The 15,237-nt window shown below is 53.0% G+C and overlaps 1 protein-coding gene across 1 annotated transcript; it reads right to left on the reverse strand.

Annotated features, from left to right (window-relative positions):
- Window positions 1-212: 212 nt before the first annotated feature.
- Window positions 213-14,160, reverse strand: LOC137455662 (uncharacterized). The gene is made up of 9 exons (XM_068166675.1): window positions 13,972-14,160; window positions 11,708-11,833; window positions 9,400-9,588; window positions 3,634-3,741; window positions 3,224-3,348; window positions 2,450-2,627; window positions 1,844-1,996; window positions 720-812; window positions 213-242 (listed from the first exon to the last, which is right to left on the reverse strand). Exons 1-9 carry the CDS (start codon window positions 14,158-14,160, stop codon window positions 213-215), a joined length of 1,191 nt encoding a protein of 396 aa, XP_068022776.1.
- Window positions 14,161-15,237: the final 1,077 nt, after the last annotated feature.

Here is a 15,237-nt window from a genome sequence, read left to right on the forward strand (position 1 = left end):
AAACCATGGCTTTGCTGTAGTTCCAGAGGACACAGGACCTGCCAGGGTGCATCACAGCAAGAAATCCTTCTCAGCTTATTCTGTGCTATCAGCTTACCACACTGTCTAATCAAGGGTAGCCCAGTCACGATAGCACCTTCCCCCTGCAGAGGCAGAGACCAAGCAGAAACACTGGAAGCAAAGTGCTTCTAAGGGTAAGGACTTACCTTATGTTAGTCCTTGTAGCAAGATGGGTGGTAAATCTGAAACAGAATTGTGAGGCATTTAACTAGACAGCAAGAAATGACAGCAGCTGTGAATAAAGCAGCATCAGCTGCACAGCTCACCCCATCTGCCCAGATCAACAGTGGCAGGAACAGGCCACATCTCCCCGGGAAAGGATTTTGGGGGCCTTTAGTTAGGAAGAATGACCAGACAGAAGTCTGCTGAGTGCTGGGAATTCTTTGTGCCCAGCTGTATGGAGAAACAATAGAACCAACATCCACCCCCATCTAGAGGGACATTCCTTTGTCTTCCAGCACTGCAGCACAAGGGCCCTGTACCGATGGTACCAGGACCTCAAGAACTTCCAGAGGCTGAGATATCGATGCCACTTGGAGCCTGAAGCAGTAACATGGGGATGCTTCAGGAGAGCCAGAGCACTGGGCCCTCCCCTTTTGCTGTGGCTCTTCAGGGCCTGTGCTGTAGCTGAGCATCCCCTGTGTGGCAGGGCAGCTTACCTTGGCATCGACTCTAATGGCATTTCTCAGGCGCCACTCTTCCTCTTCATCATCCCAGTACTGCTCGAACTGCTCTTGGCAAATCTCACAGCTCTGGACAGTTTTTGGAGGGATGTGGTTATTGCAACCATTGCCTCAACGCCCCAACTGCAAGAGTCTAGTAACAGGCTAAAAGGAGTCTTTGAACTAGGGGTAAATGCATTGAGACTACCACAGGATCTTTAGCTGGGCACTGAGCAGAGTTTGCAGCCCCGGAAATCATCATCACCTGCCTGTGGAGACTGGTGTCACCTGAGAAAGGTCAGCTTTGACCTTTCAGCCAAGGCTCGTGTCTGCAAAACACTTCACAACCTGATGCTGTTTCCCTGCCATATCAGACAATCCAGTGCAGGGGATTTCATCTTTTCATTTGAGTTTCTTTTTGTGGATTATCCTCACTCTTCCTCTTAACCTGGAGTCTCAAATCAAGGGCAGAACTTTCTGATGAAGTGTGAACAGCTTTAGGACTTCTGTGCAAAAGAATCAACTGGGAGAAGAAAGCACAAAAGGTGCTTTGGAAAATGAAATCAAAGGCCTCCGTGGCTTGGGGGCTTAGCATGCTAAACCCAGTTGTCATCCCAGCAGCATTTGGCTTTAATTGCTACATCAATTCACCTAGCAAAATGCCCAGCTGGTGGTGACTTGAGACTGAGTTGCCTGGAAGACAGATCTGACATCTGACAGGTGCTAACCTGTCTGCTACAAAGAAAGACAATTCTGTATCAAAGCACCAAACCCCAGTAACCCAAATCATGGTTAGAGCAGCAAAGCTCCAGCTCTAAGTCATTTGCTCTCCTCATGCCCTCTGTGGGAATGTTCAGTACATGACCATGCTTTGCCCCTCTCAGTTCTGCTCAGGTAGTGGAATGCCCATGGGTGCAGATCTTGTGCAGCTGCAGGTGATTTGTGCTACTATCTGCCCATGGGAAACAAGCACTGCACACACAAACACAGCGCCCGCGGAGAGGCTCCGCAGAGCTCCAAGAGCAAGACTCCTGCCTACCTCTGGCCACTCTGTGAAAGACTTCTTTAAAGTCTCAGAGGATTCTCTGTGTCTGGGCTAAGAGAGGGAAGCGGAAACTTACCTCAGCTGCTCCAGCTGGTCCAGCAGGGACACTCTGAATCTCGTCCTTCTTTGCAGCTTGCCGTGCCTTCAGCACAGCTTCATGAGCTCTTTCGAAGATCTGGCTCTTTGCAGGCTCCTGCAGATCAGCTGCTGCTGCAAATTCAATCCACTCCTGAGGAGAGAGTTGTAATTCACACTCAGACAATGACAGCTAGAAATGACTGCAAAGTACAAGGAAACAAGCAAAAATAAACCCCCACCACCCCAAAAGCACTGTATTTAACACATCTTGCTTCATTAAAGCTGGAGTGAGTGCTCCCCATGTGCAGCACTGGCACAGAGCAGCTTGCTCAGGTCAGCAAAGCTGTTTTCCAATAAAAACCCCATTCTCCTGCAATTCCTTTCTCAGTGAGATGAAAACAGAGCCAGGATCTTCCAGCTACTTCTTGTCCAGCATGCCATGGTCTTCTGCACTGTGACAGGCACTGCAGAGATCTCAGCCATCATTGTTTGCCCAAGACCAGCTCTGTGCTGATACAAATTTCAGCTGCAGCCCTACAGCACCAGGCCAGACAGAGGCAGCCCCTGGCCTGTGATGCCCCAGGAGCCAGGCTGCATCACTTACTGCTGAGCTGCAGTACCACTGCCTGTGTGCTGCTGCTCTGCCTGCAGCTTTCCGGCTCCGGTTCTGTCCATAGTGCCAGTCCAAGTGCTCGGCATAGCCCTGAGAGGTGGCCAGCCTCACCCCACAGGAGCCACACTGGATGCCAGTGTGCAGAGCATTGATGGCACTGCTGTAACGCCTGCAGAGAGAACCAAACCAAAGCTGCACTTTGCCTGGGAAAGAAAAGGAGAAGCAGCTCCTCAGCAAATTGCTTTCTCTGCCCACGAGAGCAGAGTAAAGCCATGGATCTCATGGGGGTTAGAACCCACAACAGAGCTACACTCTCCCTCATTTTCATATCACCATCAGCTGAAACATTCATACCACAAGCAAGGGCCCACAGGAAGCAGTGCTGAGGAGACCCCAGGGCTGTGTTTCATGCCTGCAGCTTGATCAGCCAACAGTGCACGCAGCAGGGACGCTGCCTCGGGCTCAGCTTGGCCAGCTCCCATGAAGGTGGGGAGCCCAGCAGTGAGCAAGGAGAAGCCCTGACTGCAGTGGACATCACAGCCTGCCTGAGCCAGGAGCACCCTGCAGCTCCTGGACTTTCCCCAGGTCAGTTTTCCCTCTTTCTGCTCCCTCAAATTCTCCAAGGCTGACACCAAAAGCTGTAGGTCCCCTTGGTTACAAGGTGAGGCCTGATCTTCCCCAAGCCCTCAGCTGCCTTGGATCAGCCGTGGAGATCTCCCCCTGCCCTCAGGCTCAGCGCTCTGTAACTCACGACACGATACGCACTGCCTAAGCTCTTCCACTTGGAAGTCAGTGAGGTCTGGAACATCTTCCTGCTGCTCAGCAGCTTTCCCTTCAGCAGCTGGCTGGGCTGATGGTTCATTCCCTTCTAAGATAGCATAAAGATATCTCTTTCATCAACATTTCAGTGCCTCATCAGAAAGAGCTGATAGACTCCTGAGAGTTATTTTGAGTCAAGTGTGACCTGGTCCTACTGGAGTGCCAGTGCAGCACAGCTCAGGCACCACTGAGCGCCTGGCTGCTCTGCACAGGACGCAGCACATGAGGGGCAACCAGGAGATCAAGCCCAGTCAGCATGGGCCCATGAAGGGCAGATCCTGCTTGATGACCCTGGCCTCCTTCTACAACAAGGTGACTGCTGAGTGGATGAGGGACAGGCTGTGGGTGTCCTCTACCTGGCCTTCAGTGAAGCCTTTGACACTGTCTCCCACAGCATCCTCCTGGAGAAACTGGATGCTCATGGCCTGGATGGGTGGATGCTTCACTGGGTTAAGAACTGGCTGCTGGCCAAAGAGTGGTGGGGATTGGAGTTAAGCCCAGCTGGTGGCCAGTCAGCAGTGGTGTCCCCAGGGCTCAGCACTAGGGCCACTTCTCTTTAATGTCTTTGGCAATGATCTGGGGGAAGGGATCCAGGCACCCTCAGTACGTTTGCAGATGGCACTGAGTTCAGTGGCAGTGTTGATCTGCTGGAGGGTAGGAAGGCTCTGCAGAGGGAGCTAGGCAGACTGGATCATCTACTGGGACCAATGGAATGAGGTTCCAAAGGCATAGTGCTGGGTCCTGCACTTGGGCAACAAGAACCCCATGAACACTCCATGCTAGGGGCAGAGTGGCTGAAACTGCCCACCAGAAAAGGACCTGGGGGTGCTGGTGGACAGCTGGCTGAAGATGAGCCAGGGTGTGCCCAGGTGGCCAAGAAGGCCACCAGCATCCTGGCCTGGGTCAGCAGTGGTATAGCCACCAGGAACAGGGAAGTGATCATCCCCCTGTACTGGGCACTGGTGAGGCCACACATCAAATACTGGGGTCAGTTTTGGGCTCCTCACTCCAAGAAGGACATTGAGGGGCTGGGGTATGTCCAGAGAAGGGCAAGAAGTTGGAGAGGGGTCTAGAGAAGAGCAGCTCAGGGACCTGGGATTATTCAAGCCTGGAGAAAAGGAGGGTGAGGGGCTCTCTACAGCTAAATGAACCAAGCAGGAGTTCAGCAAAGCTTTACACTTCAGCTGTGGACACACTGAGCAGGTAGAACATGCTGGAGCTACCTACGTGCTGAGGTGGGAGCAGGGTTTGGCAGGTGCAGGATCCCTGCTGACAGCAGCCTAGCAAACAATTCTTTGACATGGAGCTGTCCCAGGTGGTTGTCAGGACGTGAAAGTGGAAGGGCTCCTGTGCAAACACAGCAAGGAGACAGAAGCTCAGCACCACAAATGGCCTTTGCTTGTATCAGCATCTTCCACAAGGAGCTTTCCCTCCTGCCTTCTGCTCCTTGCCTTTTGATCTCACATTGTCAGCTCTCTCCACTTCATGCCCAGTCTCTGGCTGGTTTCTTCCCTTCCCTCACCATTCACCTAGAGGTTGCTGTCTGTCCTGCCTGCCCACGGACAGATTCCCACTCAAGAGGGAGCACTGCAGTGTCCTATTTTTCTGAGTTCAGGCTGCAAGGTCTCAGCAGGACCAGGCCGCTTAAGCACTGAGGACTTTCTAGAAGCTCTTTGTTGCCAGCCACTCCTGCAATGGGAATGTTCACAGCCCCTGGCAAATGCCAGCCAGGCCCCAGACTGGTACTTTCCAGGAAAGCAGACAGAAATTATTGTTGGGTTTTGGCACAAGTACATACCAAATCCACCTGGCTCATGAAGACTATTGGAAGGCCTCAAGAGATGAAGCTACTGCCAGAACCACACCTATAGCCTTCTTGCTGAGGAGGCTTCACTTAGTCCACACAGCCCTAGCACAGCAGGACACTACAAAGTGGCTGCAGACAACACCAAATTGGGTGGCAGCGTTGATCTGTTGGAGGGTAGAAAGGCTCTGAAGAGGGACCTGGGCATCCTGGGTTGATAGGCCAAGGCCAATGGGATGAAGTGTTACAAGGACAAGTGCTGGGCCCTGCACTTGGGTCACAACAGCCCCATGAGCACTCCAGGCTTGGGACAGAGTGGCTGAAACTGTCCAGCAGAAAAGGACCTGGGGGTGCTGGACTTAAATTGCAGCATGGGAGGTGTAATTTTGCTATCTGGGAAAATGTCTTCGCTGGAGGATGGTCAGGCACTGAAACTGGGTGCCCAGGCAAGTGGTGGTTTCACCTTCCCTTGAGGGGTTACAAAACCCTGGTTTAATGGCCATGGGGGTGTTAGGCTGGTGGTTGGACTCCATGGTTTTGGAGGTCTTCTGCAGCTGAAACAATTCCATGATTCTCCAAGTTCCTTTTTTTGGTTACACACCTGCAGGGTTTGGAACAAGGCTTCCAGGATGTGGCCAATACTGCTGAGCTTGGCCACAGGGCCCTGGCTGGGCAAACGTGGCAGGAACCTGTGAAAGTAAACATTGCAGTCTTTGGTGTGCCATCATGAGATGATAAACTTACTGCTGAAAGGTTACCATTGAAACTGCAGGTGTGTCTCCAGAACATGATTTAGTCTTCCAGGAGTGAGCCATCCCAGTTTGGTACTGGAAGGTCCACAAATGGCTGCAGAACCTCTGCCCTAGTTTCACTTCCTACCAGAACAGCTTCAGAACATCCTCCTTTTGCTGACATTTCATTGAACCCTGTCTGTTCATCTCAGACCAACACCTTTCTCTCTGCCTATCCAGCCTTCAGTCATGTTTCCAAACACAGCCTTTCCTTTGGAACTGCTCCTGCTCAGCAGCACAAAGCTCCTCAGAAAGGGATTTGGGAACTGGTGATTCTACAAAAGCTGCCATCAGTTCTCATCCAGGAACTGAAATCGTGTCCCCTGCACCAAAAACACCTTGGGAGCAGTTTTCAGCAAGCCTCTACAGTAAGCTTCAGACAGCAAACCAGTTCATGCTCCAAAGAAGGCTGAGCTTTGGTCTGAGTTGTTTGCCTCCTGCAGTTACAAATTGCTTTACGTTTGATCCCATTAGAGGCCAGCAGGACACGAGCCCTGCTGTGGCCCCGTCAGTGAGCTCTGGGTGCTCAGTGATCATCCCCAGATGCTCTCTACTGACAGCAATCACATTGCTGTCACTGAGCTGAGGTACAATTTCCCTCTTCTGAAGAGAGCATTCCCAACAGGGGCAGCTGAGCTCAGAAAGCTGCTGGTGCATCTCAACAGACTTTTATGAACAGGACATGCTCAGCTTCCCCAAGCCATGGAGGTCTCTCTAAACAAGGCCACTCAGCAGTAGTGACAGCTGCAAGATGACAACAGAGTGCTGCTGCCCCACTTTCATTCTACAGCTCTTGGAAGCATCAGTCCTGTGGATCCGCTGATGTCATCTTTCCAGCTTGGTGGAGAATTGCCTTCTGTGCCAGGTGAATGGAAGCACCACAAGCTGCCCAGGGCCTGGGTCTGTTCCCAGGCTGTAAATCCTGATGGCACTATCAGTTCCTGGGAAACATCCAACTGAGCTACAACCCACTGTAAAGATTCAACTCTTAACAAAAGATTCTTAAAGACCAGCAACACATGTCCTGAAAGTCTCCATGAGCTGGTGAGGGAGGAGGATTTGTCTGAACTCACAACTGGCTCTGTCTGCAGCTTTGCAGGAAAATCTTTACTTTTCAGAAGAAGAAACCTGCTAATTGTGCACACAAAAATATTTCTGCCAAGCAAACTGTGGAACACAATCAGTTCTTACCTGAGGACTTCCCACTGACGTGTTCCTGAAGCTTCCATGCTGAGGACCCTGAGGAGCTGTTACATCCCAGTGCTGTGCACCTGCTCTTCGAGGGCAATCCTGTGCCCCTGGGCCAGCTGTGCTCTGCAGCTGCATCCTGTGAGATGCTCGATGGGAGCCCTGCTCGGGATGCTGCACAAAGGGACCCCCCTGTCCACATGGTGACATTCCCAGCCTTGAGGGAGCATGTGGAGCCATGGTTTGAAAAGGTGCACCTTGAAGGCCAAGGGGCAGGTCAAATCCAGAGGCTGGTTGGCAATGTCCATCAAGTCTTAGAGGTACCTCTGTATTGAATTGTCCTGACAGTCCCTGTGGCCCCAGTGGCTGACCATGTGGCTCCTCAAACCTGATGCCTCCTCCAGGTTGGCCATGGGGCCCCAAGGGCTGACCTGGAGGTCCCTCAAACCTGAGGCCTAAGCAGTGCTGCTGCGTTGGTGCTCGGGGTGGTAACATCCTTCCAGCAGCAGGCCATATTTCCTGGTGTCTTTGGTGAGGGCATTCAGCAAGTGCTTGGTATTCTTCACCCTGCTGTGAGCTGAAAGCAAGGACAGGTTTCAGACAGGGATTTCTCTGTCCTTCAGGCCAGAGCTGTTCCATTGTTAGAACTGATCGCGGCCAAACCTCAGCATCGCCTTAGGATCTAAGTGTGTGGCACTTCCACGTTTCACAGTAGAAGTGAGTTCAAGTTATCAGCTTTAGCAACCTGAACCTTGCCTCCCAAAGCCTGGAGGCAGCAGCAGAATTTCCACCCACTTGACACAGAAGTTGTTTCAAAAGCAGTAACTTACTTTGGATTTTCTTCCCAACCAGACTGCCGCCTCTTGCCCGAGGTTGCTCCATCCCAGTTTGCTGCACGCTCTGGATGCTGGCTTGCTGTTCCTTGGAGACTGCCTTCCTGGGCTCTGCTCACTGCCCTTTGATCCTGCACCTCTGCTTTGATGTTACTCTGATAAGAATGTCTGCCACCTCTTGCTGCCTGTGTGTCTTCTTCTACCTGAGGCTGCTTAGGGCATATCTGATGTATCTTTCTAACTTTAGGAGATGACAAAATGGGAGACAAACTTCTCAGTCTTCTTTTGAGTGCTCTCCTCTCTAGTCCTTGTGGAGACTGTGTAGCTGGTGGCTGTGTCTCAACAGGTCCTTTTCTGGCACTTGCTCTCCTTTGTTTTCCACCCTGTGCTTCTGACTGTGCTGAAGTTCTCTCTCCTGTCTGAGCAGCAGCAAGATCATACATAGGGATCACTTTGGAGGGAAGCTCAGAACAAAGCCCCAGCACATTCACCTGGTTTTGCCTCAATTTTGAGTGTAATCCTTAACACTTTTAAATTAACAAATACTGTCCAAGCACCCCAGATGAACTCATAAAGCTCCACTCCTCACAGAGCTCTGCTTCCCAGGCAGAAGCACAGTGATGGCTGGCATCTGCCAGCACAGCTAAGAACTGTCCCAAAGAGCCTGAGACCCCCTAGAGAAGTGTCCCCACTGTGGTGGTTTAGGCTGGGTGCTGGCCCGGATGCCACTGCACAGACCACACCTGGGAGGTCCCAAAAGGGTCCAGCCCACTGGGTGGTCACAGCAAACCAGGTATTTCACCCACAGTCCTCTGCTCCTCTGTAAAATAGCCACGCGGAGTCTTGGCTTCCTCTTTCGCCCCCCGCTGCTGCCTAGGGAAATGGCTGAGCTGCCTCCCCTGGCCTGCCCAGGCCTGAGGCTGGGTTGGGGGGAGAGGAAAGAGCCCTGGGGGGTTTTGGGTGTACCCCCAGGTGGGGATGGGACGTTCTTGGGTATGTTCTGGGATCTCTCTCTCCTTGTCATGGTGCCTGTGGTTCTCTGTAAAACTGAGGGAGCCAGGGAGCCCTGGAGCTGCTTTGCTTAGAACAAGGTCACCCAGCCCCAGCCTCAACCTAACACCCCCACGGCCCCCATGCTCAGCTCACTCCAGCTCCCTTCCCTGCTGCCACCCTCCAGCACTGGAGCTCACTCTCTGCAGCTGTTAGGAGCTGCACTCTTCAGGCACAATGGAACCAAACTCATTTGAAACCTTTGCCCCCACTCCAATTTGCTGCTGTGACAGGGGGACGTCGCCTAACAGCACTTCCTCCATGGCCACCCTCCAGAGCACAGGTTTGACATAGGCAAAGCAAGCCCCCCCAGTGCTCTGCATTCAGGAGTGCCTCTGCCCTGCCTCCACAGCCCAGGCCCTGCACTCCTGAGGCACTGCACTCTCACCCAGCAGCCTACAGACAAGGATGGCTGCTCTGGGACCCTCTGTCCGTACAGCAGGCACACACACTGACCGAGGGAGCTGCAGGCTGAGGGCTCACAGGGCTGCCAGCAGCACTCCCAGCTGCAGGCAGAGGTGTCACTGGCCAAGCAGGATCTAAGGACTTGACTCTGACATCCAGGGCATGCAGCTTCTCCAGGGGGAAAACTCTGTCCCATGTTGAGCGCAAGAGGAATAAACTCTTGCGAGTCTCTGTGTCCACCTGCAACAACAAAACAACCCCAGGGCTCCCTCAGCTCCTGCCACACACAGCCTGCAGCTTTGCTGCCAGAAGGAAGGCTGCATGGCTGTCCTGGTGCTCTCAGCACTTGGCATCTCAACACACTGGCCTGGCTGTGCAGCAGCTCTCAGCAGTGCAGCTCACACTCCCATGCCAAGGGCATCAGAGAGGCTCAGCTGTGGAATTGCTGTTTCAAGGCCATGGGAAGGCTTTATTGTCCATGACCATCTTCTGAGCATTTCCTGTCCACTTTTCCATGACCAAAATTCTCAGTTCATTTGCCAAATTTCTGTTGAAAAAATAAGGTGGAAAACTCTTGCAAAACAAGAGCCTCTGAGAAAAGAAACTGCTGCAAGTGTTGGTGCTCAGCTCTTCAGCCCCTGAAGGACTTTTCCCACCAGATGCCAGGTGAGGGCTGTTCGCCATCAATTCGGGTTTAGTTCAGCTGTACCGTTGGACCCCTCTGTGAGTCATAGACCAAACCTCCTTGCAGGGTCAGTGCCCATTTTATTTCTTTAAACAGTTTGGATTACCTTAGGAAAGTCAGGCAGTTACAGCAAAGTAACATTTCCTTCATCTCACAACTTGAGAGTTCAGTTAAACAAGAACTCAAACCACCTGAGGACAAAATCTCTGCAGCTGTCCTAATGCCAGTCTCTGAGTTCAGCCGTTGAGCACTGACTGTGTGGATGGCTTTGGCTGTGTTGTTGGGATGTTACAGAAAGACACAGAACAGCCTAGAAAGTTTGGAGCTGCCTTTGGAGAGGAGCAGGAACTCCAGCACAAATAATTCATCCTTAGCCCATGGGTGGGGAGAAGGGGGAGGCATCGTACAATTTTCATGAGAAGCATCCTGATCACTGCAAAAGGAGCAGAAGTGGCTAAGCAAAAGGTTCTGACTTCATCAGGTGTCTGAATGGTCACTAAGGCAGAGTGACCTGGGACTGACTGATAACAACACTCATGGCCATGGCAGTGCTGGGATTCTGCTTGCTTCTTTCGACAGGGCCAGTCCAGCCAGTAAAGGTGACTGCCACTTTGTGCATTTAATTAATACACATTAATTAAGTAGTTCTGGTTAGCTCAGCAGGCACTTAACCTAGAAAACTATCCACATGAGTCATGCCAAGCTTCAGCTGCAACTTCAAATGCACAGTTCAGCAGAACAGTCACCAGTAAAGAGGGAAAACCCAAGGCAGTATCTCCCTCCCCATCTGCACTGCACACAGGAGCTGGAGTCTCCTATGCTCCCCATCACAATGCAGTCTCTCTTTCATCAGGCATTTGACTTCTGGAAACCATCCAGAAAGCATCCTGGGAACTTAGACCCTCACTGGTACCTAAGGGTAGATCATTACACCAAAGCTCCATTCCTCTCATCCAGAGCAGATGCCACTTTCATACAGCAAACAGGAAGCCACAGAAGCTGAAATCCATCCCAGTCCAGTCCTTCAAACCCTGACTTTGATGTGCAGGTCTCACAAGGAACACCACAATCACTGCACTGGGTTTAGAGCTGGTTAAGACTCCAAGACCTGGCAGCATTCTCAGTGCTGAGTGAAGTCAACACACACACTTGCACTGCAGCATAGCAACACCTGCCAAGAGCTTTTTCCCCTTCTAGCACTGGTTTCAAATCCCAGCCCACTAGGACAGAAACAGCTCTCAGTGCCGCTCCTCAGAGTGTCAGCACTCATTGCACACACCACAGCTGAAGCAAATGAGACAGATCCAACTACAGGAGGGACAGAAATCCACAAGGATCTGATTCTCAGGCTCTTCTTGGCACAAGGACTATTTACTCACTGACATTAAACCAGGAATCTGTTAACTCCCTCATCTGTACATTACAAAAATCCACCCAGGTGAGCCATGGGTAACCAAACTGTCCAGGACAATTCCAGACTCTTATGACCCAAGCCAAGACTTTACATCTTTCATCTCAGTATGATTCACCTGTGTGAGAGCAGCAGGGGCAGTCTCCCCCAGCACAGAGCCAGGACAAGGATTTATAAAAGCCACCCAATAAACCCAACCCTGGGCACAGTGCTCATTTCCCAGGCACAGATTCATTTACAGAGCTCTTCTGAAGTGCAGAGACCTTCTCAAAGACAGAGAGAAAGGTTTCCACCAGGTTTGGGGCAAAAGCCTGCAGGTAGGCTCCTCCCACATGCTTGACGATGGAGTCCATGAGATAGATGACAGGAAGCTTCTGCGATGGAGGAGCCTGGAATCATGAGAAGAGAGGGAGAAGTTCAGCACAACCAGAGCCCCTCTGAAGCACTGCAAACCCAGGGATTGCCAGGCTCAGAAACCTCTTTTGGCTTGCCACTACAAACACCAAGAGTCTGGGCTTGGGACTTCCTGTTGATAGGGAAACTGAATCTGGCCAATGGATGCTCAGATGCAAGCAGAAGGGGAATGGTGCAGCAGTGAAGGCTCTGTGACAAGTGCCACTGCCATTGTGCTGTGAGCAGGACTCAGACCTCAGCAGTGCAGCCTGCTGCAAATGTAACCTGCTCCAGGATCGCAGAAGGACCTCAGCAGGGCTGGAATATCGAGGTCTTCTCTTCCAGGCAAAGCCAGCCACTGGGACAGGTCTGCACTGGGGGGACTGGCAGAAATGGGAGGGGGGTTGAAAGAAGCCTCTCCTTTAAAAAATGCTCTTGTTTAAAAAGGTGCTGTAAAACCACAGCCTGTGCTGGGGCTGCTGGCACCAAGCACCTGGGCTGGGCTCAGAGGAAGCCTCCTCTTTCTCTCTGGCCCATGTCTTTCAGATGACAGATTAGGACCTTAATGCAGTTTCTACAGTCAGGGAGAATTTCTTCTTCCTCACCCTGAACCTCCAGGTAGAACAAATGAAATACCCACACGACAGGAGCAGCCCTCAGGGCACAGAACACCTGCAGTCCAAACAGATGGTCTGACCAGGCAGAGCAAAACAACCACAGACACTCATCTACCTTTCACCCCCAAGCTGTTCTGTAACAGCAGGGTGTGTGCCCTGCCAGCACTCACAGGGACTGTGCTGGGGAAACAGTCTCACCCTAACTGGGGCTGCAAAGTCATTACACTGAGCCCCTCAGAAGTGGCCAAGCTGCACACTACAAAACAACCTTACTTTGATTCCTTTAAACTACTGCCAAACCCCCAATCCTCCACAGAATCTGCCAGCCAGGCCCTCTCCAGTGGTGGCAATATGGCACAGAACCGTGAAGAGCAGCTGCTGTTGAAAGTGCTAAAGGCAAGGGCTCAGGCACCATCTTTGAGATGCTGCATTCTGGCTCCATGTGAGGGCAAAAGCCAATAGCAAGGGCAAGGGGCTGCTGCCCACTGCCTGCCAGGCCATCAGACTGTGGCTGATATTGGCACAGGGCTTCACTCACAAGCCACACGGACCTCCCAGAGCTTTTGGTGGGGCAAGTCCCAACCACTTGGCTACAGGAAGAGGGTGATGTGGGGGCTGTTCCACTCTCTCCAGTCCCCAGCTCCCTATGGGGTGGAGAGTAGAAGCAGCAACTTAAGCTTAGCTGTGAAAGAAGCCCCTGACATCTCACCCTATGCTCCTGGTTCCCATCTGAGACAGGCTTCCCTCTGCCTGCTTCCTCCACAGCAACCAGAGCCTCCTGGCTGCCTGGACTGCTGTCTACATCCCCACTGTGGTAGGCTGAAATTTCCCCCCCACATTAACTTTGCCAGACTAACTCAGTTGGAAGCAAAAGGAAGTATTTACAAGCAAAACTGCAATCTACAGTGGAGTGCAATGAATGTGTACAAAACATACAGGATTTTACAATATCTACAGGTTGGACTTGATGATCTTTGAGGTCTTTCCCAACCTTATTCATTATTGATTCTATGATTTACAATTAACAACAGAAACACTGTGTTAGTCTGGCAAAGTTAATGACCCAGCTGGGGGGCCAACCCAGCCCCAAATCCCCAGCGCCCTCTGGGCTGTCAAAATCTTCCTCTTCATGTTTGCCCCCTCATTAACCAGCTCACCATCCCCACCTCCATGTCCCCTAAAACCCCTGCTCTCTGCCCTCCACCCAACTTGTCCAAGCCCAGCTGTACTCATCCCACCCATCCTCTTGTCTCTTCCAGAGCCTCTCCCTCTCTCCCTCATCCCATTTCCAGTCTCTCAGGCCCTCTCCCACCTCCCTTCTTCCCTGTCTCTCCTTGTCCCCTTTTACCCTCCTCCTCCTGCCACCCCTCAGCCCACTGCTGCCTGGCTCTGCCCACCCTCCTCAGCAGGACATCTCCCCAGACCCTTCCTCCTAGCCCCAAGCCCACCCAGCCCATTGCCCCAGCTGGTCTCCCCAGCAGCACAGCTAGGAGCAGCAAGCAGTGGAACATCCAAACCTTGGCCATTTGTGCCTCTACCAGGGAGGCAATGCTGCTGGCAAAGGCCACCTTCTGCTTCGCCAGGACAGTCAGCTTGGTGATGGCAGATTTGCTGTTGAGTGTCAGGCCCTGCAGCTGTGCCCGATAACCCTGGCACACATCTCCTGACACCTCTCTCCTCCCACGACCGCTCTCAGACCCTGGCATCCTGCTCCTCGCCCAAAGGGCCACCGGCCGTCGCCTTGGTAACCTCTGTCGCGCCCTTGCCGCACGCTGATTGGCTGGCGCCCGGCCGCTCGGCCGCTGCGGGCTGCCCGGCTGGGGCCGCTCCCTGCCGCCTCTCCGCTTCAGCACCAGCGCTGTCCCCAGGGCCGAGCAGCCGGGCGGCAAGAGAGAGGATGTCCCTCGCTGGAGCTCTCCAGGAGCTGAGGAGGAAGCTCCACCAGCTCCTCAGCTCTTTGCTGGAAGAAAGCCAAGGATCTCTTCTCCCCTGACTGAAGTGTCAGGGTTTGGGTTCAGCTTGCCCTGCCAGCCCAGAGGCAGCTTCCACTGTGCTGGAGTCTCGGCCCTGGAGCCGTTCCAGGCCAGCTGCACGCCTCCCGAGTTCACAGTCTCGTTTGCAGCATCCCAAGCCTCATTTCTTGCATCCAAGGCAGTATTTCGGGGACCAAAGCTTAACTTCCATTTTCAAACTGCCAGTTCTGGGGCCCACAGTTTCACCTTTAGGGTTTGAGATCTGTTTCTCGGTCCCAAGCTGCCCTCAGAGCCCCTTTGCTCAGGGGCCAGAGCTCCCATGCCAGGTGGCACAACAGCATTTTGGATCCCAAGGCCATTTCCCGAGGCCCAGGCTTTTCCCCCACGCTCCAGTGCCACACCTTTGCTGCCCAAGCGCCCATCTCAAGGCCCAAAGCCTGCTGCCCAGGGTCCCAGCCTGCTCCCCTGCCCCAGCCCTGCCCTCAGGCTCCCCAGGCCCAGCTGGAGGCTCAAAGGCCTAAACCCAGAGCTCAGGGAGCCCCAGGGCCCAGGCAGCCAATCCCAGCCGGGAGGCAGGGAAGGTATGTGACAGACAGGTGGCCAGCAGCCAACCAGGGGCTCCAAGTGCCCTGGCAGCCAATCAGAGGTCAGTGCTCAGGCAAGGGCCAGGCCCTGCAGCACAGCCTGAGGCGGGGACGCTCCCCTGAGCTGTGCCAGAACCCTCCTGCTCCCTGAGGACGCCTCTGGGGGGCAAGGGTCATGGGCAGCATCTGTGCCACATGCCCCAGCCTGGGCACACTGTGAAGCCAG

The sequence above is a fragment of the Melanerpes formicivorus genome, unplaced genomic scaffold (genome assembly GCF_026170545.1).
Source record: "Melanerpes formicivorus ecotype bairdi unplaced genomic scaffold, bMelFor1.0.p_v2 SCAF_103, whole genome shotgun sequence".
Classification (NCBI taxonomy): Eukaryota; Metazoa; Chordata; class Aves; order Piciformes; family Picidae; genus Melanerpes; species Melanerpes formicivorus.